The 7,898-nt window shown below is 33.5% G+C and overlaps 1 protein-coding gene across 2 annotated transcripts in view; it reads left to right on the top strand.

Moving 5' to 3' along the window:
* GFPT1 (glutamine--fructose-6-phosphate transaminase 1) overlaps positions 1 to 4,957 on the top strand; it is a 54,122-nt gene extending 49,165 nt beyond the window's left edge. Inside the window, exons 14-18 of one of the 2 annotated variants that reach the window (XM_006882290.1) lie at positions 215 to 329; positions 813 to 940; positions 1,952 to 2,119; positions 2,995 to 3,156; positions 4,709 to 4,957. In XM_006882290.1, the coding sequence (XP_006882352.1) occupies positions 215 to 329; positions 813 to 940; positions 1,952 to 2,119; positions 2,995 to 3,156; positions 4,709 to 4,753 (618 nt within the window). In that variant the 3' untranslated portion in view covers positions 4,754 to 4,957. The remainder of the gene's footprint in view (positions 1 to 214; positions 330 to 812; positions 941 to 1,951; positions 2,120 to 2,994; positions 3,157 to 4,708) is intronic. The other variant, XM_006882289.1, reaches the window with a different exon arrangement.
* The last annotated feature ends 2,941 nt before the right edge of the window (positions 4,958 to 7,898 follow it).

The following is a 7,898-nucleotide window of genomic DNA, read 5'->3' as shown; positions in this document are numbered from 1 at the left end:
TTTGACTGGTACAGGAGGAGATTGTTCCTCCTTCTCTAGAAAAGCATCTGGTGGATTTGAACCGCATACCTTTGGGATTGCAGTGTAGCTTCTTGCCACTAGGCCACCAGAGCTCGCCAAAATGAGTAGTTTTAAAAATAGTTTTTTCAAATTAAACATTCCAAATTTTTAAAAAAGGACCTACAGAGTTGTTTTCTTTTCCTGTGGTGTTTAGGCTTATACCAGCCAGTTTGTGTCCCTTGTGATGTTTGCCCTCATGATGTGTGATGACAGGATCTCCATGCAAGAACGACGCAAAGAGATCATGCTTGGGTTAAAACGGCTTCCTGGTATGAAAATAGTCACACATTGCATGTTTGTTGTCTGAAGTAATGGGTAGTAATGAGTACGATTCACTTCCTGTCTTTTGAAGCTTGTAGCTCTCCATTCAAGGAAAAAATTCCTACTTTTGTTTCTGTGTTTTTTAAAAAGTTCATATTGTGTGTAAAATGAAGGGAGCTCAGGTTACATATGATACAGTCCATTGGGATTGGTGCTGCTAAATGCTTTTATGGTTTGAATCTGCCACTAATGGTTCTGTGAGAGAACAATGGTTAGTCACCTCCTGTGCAATTTATAGCTTAAAAAAAATCCTCTGGAGATTAAACTGAGTCATTTTTGTCTCAATTACAGTGAACTTAAGTTTAAGTTAAAAATATTCCATAGAAGAATAGAAATGCTGGCCTTTTGTTGCTTGATCAGCAATGGCAATTAATAATAGATCTGTCAGTTCACTCTTCTTTCTCATAGCTTTTGCTAATATTACTTAACAGATTTGATTAAAGAAGTACTGAGTATGGATGATGAAATTCAGAAACTTGCAACAGAGCTTTATCATCAGAAGTCAGTCCTGATAATGGGGCGTGGTTATCACTATGCTACATGTCTGGAAGGAGCACTAGTAAGTTTTTTCACTTAAAGTGTATTTTGGGTTGGGGGACATGTGGGTTTTTAACGATGGCTGGTAGTTATATTCAATTTTAAATAAGATTCTTAGTAAGTTTTTTCACTTAACAGTTTATTTCATTCTATTGACTTGGGGCTTGGAACATAGAGATGGTTTTAGATTGAATAAGTGATATCTATAGAACTTTGTTTTGCTTGCTTTGAGATAGTGTTATAAGAGTACTTCCTTAAAAAATGAAAGTAAGAAGAAAAACTTTTAATGTGATAACTTGACCAGTAATGGGTTATTTTATTGCCAAATATAGACTAATATAAAGTTAGGTTAAAAATCTATGGATGTGAAATTCAGTTAGTCAAATTGAAACAGGCTGAATAAAATATGAGTTAAGTAAGTGCATGATAGCTTGAAATCCTTTTTGTTGTGGAGTTTTAATTATTGATTAGTATTATAGAAATAGTGAGTGTTCTCTTCACTGCATAACATGACCACATCTAGAAGACACTGTTCTTAGCAAAATAAGTAAATCACAAGCAGATTATTCCCATAATAATAGTTACTATAATAAGATAATTATAAATAGCTAAAGAAAAGTTCATTCTTGGATTGTTGCTGTTTATTCTCGGATCATTGCTAGGGATTGGAAGGGAGGGAGAGGGGAATAAAAACTAATAAATAGATGGGTTGAGTGAAGGGCAATGCAATATTATACAATAATCAGACAATGTCATTAATTAGAATAATCAAATGTAATTATTTGTTATTGTTATTAAACAAAATGTATATAAATGATCAAATTAAAAAAACCCAGTATGTTTTATAAAATTTCATTGAAAACGAAAAGAAATAATGGTGAGGGGTTTTTTTAACCTCTTAGTTGTATTTAGCAGGTCCGTTAAAATTTTGGATAAATCATAATACTTTGTATCAGATGCTTTGTATAAGTTTTTTTTAGGGTTGGTTTTTGAAAGACCCACATTAGAATAATCTCCCTTTTTGCCCCATTAGAAAATTAAAGAAATTACCTACATGCATTCAGAAGGCATCCTTGCTGGTGAGTTGAAACATGGCCCTCTGGCTTTGGTGGATAAGCTGATGCCTGTCATTATGATCATCATGAGAGACCACACTTACGCCAAGTGTCAGAACGCACTCCAGCAGGTGGTTGCTCGGCAGGTCAGTCGGGGGCTTTTGTGAGCGTATGGTGGAGATTGACAGGGTGGGTCTTTAAAGCTTATTTGAACTTTATGAATCTTAAAGTAATATATCAGTACCAGGTAGGTAGCTACTAAAAATTTTCATACTCATTAAATCATTTGCTTTAGACTATAATCAGTGTGAAGAATGGTCAGTTTTGAGGTGGCACCATTCATAAATCTCGTAATGGCCATAGCCAAGATCAAAACTTAGAACTTGATCTTTAAATTCTGTCTTCTTTCAATTAGCAACTGATGCTCCCTTTTACCTGTTATTAACTCTTTGTCAAGTCAGTTCTGACTCACAGAATGAACATTGCTTGGTCTTGTTTCCTCCCTAGATAAGCCATTATTATTTGAGCTCATTGTTGCTAGTATTCAGTCTGTCTTGTTGAGGGACTTTTTTTTTTTGCTGACTGTTATGTTTTACAAAGCATAATGCTCTTCTTCATAATGCTATTTCTGAAGAAAATGAGTGTTCAAAATCTAGGTTAATATTACAGATACTATGTTTAACCGAGATTTCTTCAGATCAGTTGATCTTATTAGGAAGGCATAGGTAGTGATTACAGACCAGAGTTTTGTATGCCGGCATGCCAGCCGGCGGTCCTGCATTCAAGTACTGGGCCAAGTGTTTCCGAGTTCTGTGAATTTAAACAAATCTCAAGATCCTACTAACCCTCCATTTCCACAGTGAGATAGTCACACTTACTTCATAGAGAATTACAAATTGAAATAAATTAATGAGCAATGCCATACATGGACTGTACACTGCAAAATGTGCACATCTTGTTTGCTATAACCCTGTCTTTTCTCCACTGACGTGTGTGTGGGCAATTGGATTTTCTTTTCCAGGGACGCCCTGTGGTGATCTGTGATAAGGAAGATACTGAGACCATTAAGAACACAAAACGAACAATCAAGGTGCCCCACTCCGTAGACTGCTTGCAAGGCATTCTTAGTGTAATTCCCTTACAGTTATTGGCCTTTCATCTTGCTGTGCTCAGAGGCTATGATGTAAGTAGCCCACCATGACTGAAGTCTTGTGTGATATCTCTTTTCTCTGGGTTCTTTTTAAAAAATTTATGCTGAAATTGTGTTGGTTTGGATACAAAATTTGTTTTGTGCTTCATTCATATACTTTGTGTTTCACACGTACCTTCATTCACATTTTGTTTCATACAATCATTCCCATACTTTGTGTTTTATAAAATTAATCATCATTGATCTGTGCCCACTATTACCCCGTCTTTTTAGGTCCTTATTGGATCTTTCCTAATTTCTTAACCCAGTCTCTCCACACACCAAACTCTGTCTCTGTGATTCTCCACTCCTCCTAACCTCCAGCCTCAACCTCCCCACTACCCCCTCTCACCCTTTGGACTCTTATACACATCTTAGTAGTTATCCTTCTATTTTTAAAGTAGTTGTCTTATGCAGTATTTGTCTTTGTGAATCTGGGTTTTAGTTCACTCAGCATAATACTTTCCAGATTCTCCCAAGTTATATTATTTTTTATTAAATTGCTGCTTCTTATTCTATTTTGTGAATGTACCATAGTTTGTCAATCCATTTGATGGATACTTGGGCTGTTTCCATTTTCTTGCTATTACGAACAACGCTGCTGTGAACATTGGTGTACAGATGTCTTTTGTGTCTCAGTTTTAATTTCCTTGAGGTATATTCCTACCAGTGGAATAGCTGAGTCACACGGAATTTTTATGCTCAGCTTTTTTTATTTAATTTTTTTTTAATTTGTTCAGCTTTTTAAGGAAATGCCAAGCTGCCTCCTAGAGGGGTTATTTCCACTTTACAATCCCACCAACAGTGTATGAAAGCTCCACTCTATCCATATTCTGGATACATCTTAATAGTTTTCTTCCCCAGCTTTTGACAGTGTGAGAGATCTATTAGATAAGTATCTGTCACCTGATTTGTTTGCATAGCCTGTTTTTAGATTGCACCATAGCCTTTTATTGCCTTTACAATGTGAAGAATCTTGGAGATCACCTCCATAATGGTGGCTCTCTTTGGGGAGTCCCCACTTAATTTCTTGGTACAATATTTTTCAAATGGTACTTTGAAGCAGAGCGATTCTTTGTGGTTTGAGACTGTTATGCACTCTGCAGGACTTTTCATATTCTCCATCTCCTAGTCTTTGTGACAACATTCTATGTTTACACACTTTCACTGTTCCCCTTATAGAGGACCACTGCAGAGCTTCCTATGCTGAACTGACTCTTTTAGAATTCTTTTTCCAAATGATTTCAGGTTTTTTCAAAAATTTTTTTTTACTTTTCTTTTTTTAAAATTTATTATTAATTTCAATGAAAATTGACAGAGGCTTTGGATTCCCATTCATTTGTTGTACTTTTCTCCCCTCCCAACCCTCCTCCCTTTTTTCAAGATATTATGATTATATTTTCTAACATAATTTTTGTAGTCTATAATAAAAATGAACAATGAACATGCTATTTCTTTTTTTAAAAAAATATTTTGCCTTTAGAGACTATCTCCCCTCACATGTATAATCTCTCACATAATGCCTTTTTCTTTTTTTTCCCCCAAGGTTGATTTCCCACGGAATCTTGCCAAGTCTGTAACTGTAGAATAAAGGGCATCTGAAACTCTGGACAATCGAGCAACACAAGACACCTTTTTGTATTTAAAACCTTTGATTTAAAATACCAACTCTTTTAAACCTTTTTTAGTAAATCTTTATTTATATATCAGTTAAAATTATTTCACTCTGTGACATTTGTGAAAATTACCTCTTTTATTTTTCCAGTAACCTGTACAGGAGTTTGAATAATGAAATTCCTGTTGAATTCCCGTGCTCGCTATTTTAATCTAAGAGGACTGTGTGTTTTTAAAGCCATTAGCAGTTGTTTTGCCATGCCAGTCAGACTAGTGAAAGAGTAGAATATCTCAAGTCTGTGGCTATGTTATCTATTATGTGGACCTTTAATTAAGGCTTTTCTAAGCTATACATAAAAAGCAGATGATGTGATTGATTGTGAAACTTTTTTGGGGGGTTCTGTTTTGAAGTCAAACTATAAAGAATTAAAGCTGTATACTTTTTTGGGTGGAATTTATATCTAAGTTATAATTTCTCAAACTGGTACTTGCAAGAATCTACAAATCATGACAATATAGGAAATAAAATTTCAGTAATAGTTTCCCACAACCCTTAACAAAGTACATTTGTCCAAATTTACAGCACAGACTCTAAATCCAAATACTTAAGATAGCCAGCAATATGATTTCTTCTTTTTAACAATATGATTTTAAATTTGAAGATGTACAAGTTAGACATCCTACTCCTTATATTTTCAATTCCTAAAAATGATTATTTTTATGTTCTTGTTTTATTTTTAAAGAAACTGCTAAATGACATCGTTTGTCTTTTGAAATCACATTAGAGAGCTCCTATCAAATGTCTCATTAGTAGTACTGATTTTGGTGCCATGCCTCTTCAGCTTTGTCCCAAGGAAAAATGTCCTGCAGTTACTTTTTATTTTCCTTCATTGTTCGTTTACATCAAGCTAGTTCCTTAGTGTCGTTTGCAAGATCTTTTTGCAATTATTTGGAAGACATGCAAGTCTTTGAGCAATCGCTTGACTTCAATATATATGGTAGACTAAGCTCAGAAAAACTGTGTACAATAATATTGGTGAACAAGTATAACAAATATAGTGTTGTTTCCTAGATATTCTGTTTCTATTTTCCTTTTTTACTCCTTCTCTTCCTCTACTTTGACCTTTTCTTCTCTTTTCCTCTGCTTCCTTCTCTTTCAGATCTTGTTTTATTTTTTGTGTGCTGAAGTTTTTCTTAATGTTCAGTTTGCCCAATTTCCTGTAGTTATTCTTCCTTAATGAATATTAGATGTTGATTATCTATTTAACATTTGTTATTACATTATATTTAGCATATGACAATGTATAATGTCATTTACATGGCAAATAATATTTTTTTTATTTTATTATTTACCTTTTTTTAATGGGTTTTTGCAACTCCTCCTGATTTTTGTGTAATCAGATAGGTAATTCTTTTCCCTTTTTGTCAACAATTAAGGGGCTAAGGAAAAAGGAAACACTTAGATAACAAAGACTATGAGTAAAGTTTATCTTGGAGCATTGGGTAGGTCATGATGAAATTTGCACTTAGATTTGTGGATGAAGCCTTGGGGAAGCTGAGTCTCCAGACAGAATATTGAAGAAGCTGTTATAATGATCCACATTAAAGACAATAAGGGTCCAAGTTGGAAGAGTGGTGATGAGAACAGAGTACCTCCAAGAAGACTTTATAGGCAGTCTACTTTTTTTTCTTTTTAAGCAATAAAAGGAAAAGACTAGTAGTATTAATTGTAACTGTTATATGCAACAACTTGGTTATTCTGAAAAGCACAATGTCATTTAAAAGTATTTATTAGACAATGAATAATAGCTTACATTGAATTTGTAAAGACCAAAGAAATTGAAGGGAATGGTAGAAAATGATATTTTAGTCTTCTGATTCCAATGTGTTTTGTAGATTTTTGTGTACAAGAATAACAAAGTGTTTTATCCATGGAAAATGATTTGAAATTACTTTATTCTAGCTGTTAAAATCTGTAGAAGTTTTAGCTTAAATAATTTTGTTTAACTCTGTCTCCATTGCTTAATTTAATAATATCTTCAGATGTGACAACCAGGAAAAATGATAACATTAATTTCAGTAATATCCAGGTTAAAAGAAAAACCACACTTAACTAGTAAGACTGGAAAGTTATGCCCCATTAATTTAAGTCTGTCATAGCTTGATATGGAAGATAGCATGGCTGGTGAGAACATCTTAGGAAATTCTTGAATTAATCTTTCTTATTGTACTAGTTTTCAGAATGAATATAGTAATAATCCGGTTAGCTTTTAAAATGCTCTATGATTGAACATGTTTGCTTAAATAAAGTTTTTTTTTGTTGTTTAAAAATTCTTATTATAAACTGGAAATTTTAGAATCATCTTTGCTGTGTATCAGTTTTCAGTTCTTTGAAATGAATAGTGAACCAGTGGGTTCTTCTTTTTATGTCTTGAATGTCCAGTGAATTTAAGCCTGAACTGTGAATAAATTACCAAAAATTTGCAAGCATTGCATTTTTGAAACATATGCCAATATTTGAAGTATATATACTTTTTCAGCCACATTAAAGATTGTATAGTACAAAGAATTTAGCTCATGTTTACTTTTGTTGTTAAAAAAGGAAATAAATCATTACATAAATATTATCAAAAGCTACATGTTTCCATCTTAGCTTCCTGATTGCTTTAGAAAGATTCAGATAAAGCAAAAGTCTGTACTCTTTTTGTTTGTGTTTCATACTCAGTAGATAATCTTTGAATCTGTTTAAAAGTTTTGAAATACTATGTGGTTTGTAGTAAAAGAAGGATATTTCAGATGGATGAGTCACAAAATAATGTGATACCTTAATTATAAAATAAAAAGTGATGGTTTTTTTTGTTTGTTTGTGTGTGTGTTTAAAATTAAGCTAGAATTTCTTTCCCTTCTGGCGTACAGCACTGTGTCTTACAGGAGATTTATGCCAGGATAGTTTTAATGAATGAGGTGGACTTCCCCCCCCTTTTTATTTTTTTAATTAATTTTAATGAGATTTTACAGAGACTTTGGATTTCCATTCATTTGTTGTTGCACTTTTCTCCCTGCCCACTTGGTCCCCCCAATTCGCTCTTCTCTTCAGAAAGTAAAAGAAAAATTCTTTCATA

Source organism: Elephantulus edwardii, unplaced genomic scaffold (genome assembly GCF_000299155.1).
Source record: "Elephantulus edwardii isolate Elephantulus edwardi_28Jun2011 unplaced genomic scaffold, EleEdw1.0 scaffold00019, whole genome shotgun sequence".
Taxonomy (NCBI): domain Eukaryota; kingdom Metazoa; phylum Chordata; class Mammalia; order Macroscelidea; family Macroscelididae; genus Elephantulus; species Elephantulus edwardii.
Note: the sequence above shows the minus strand (reverse complement) of the source record. Positions and strands in the feature narration are given on the sequence as shown.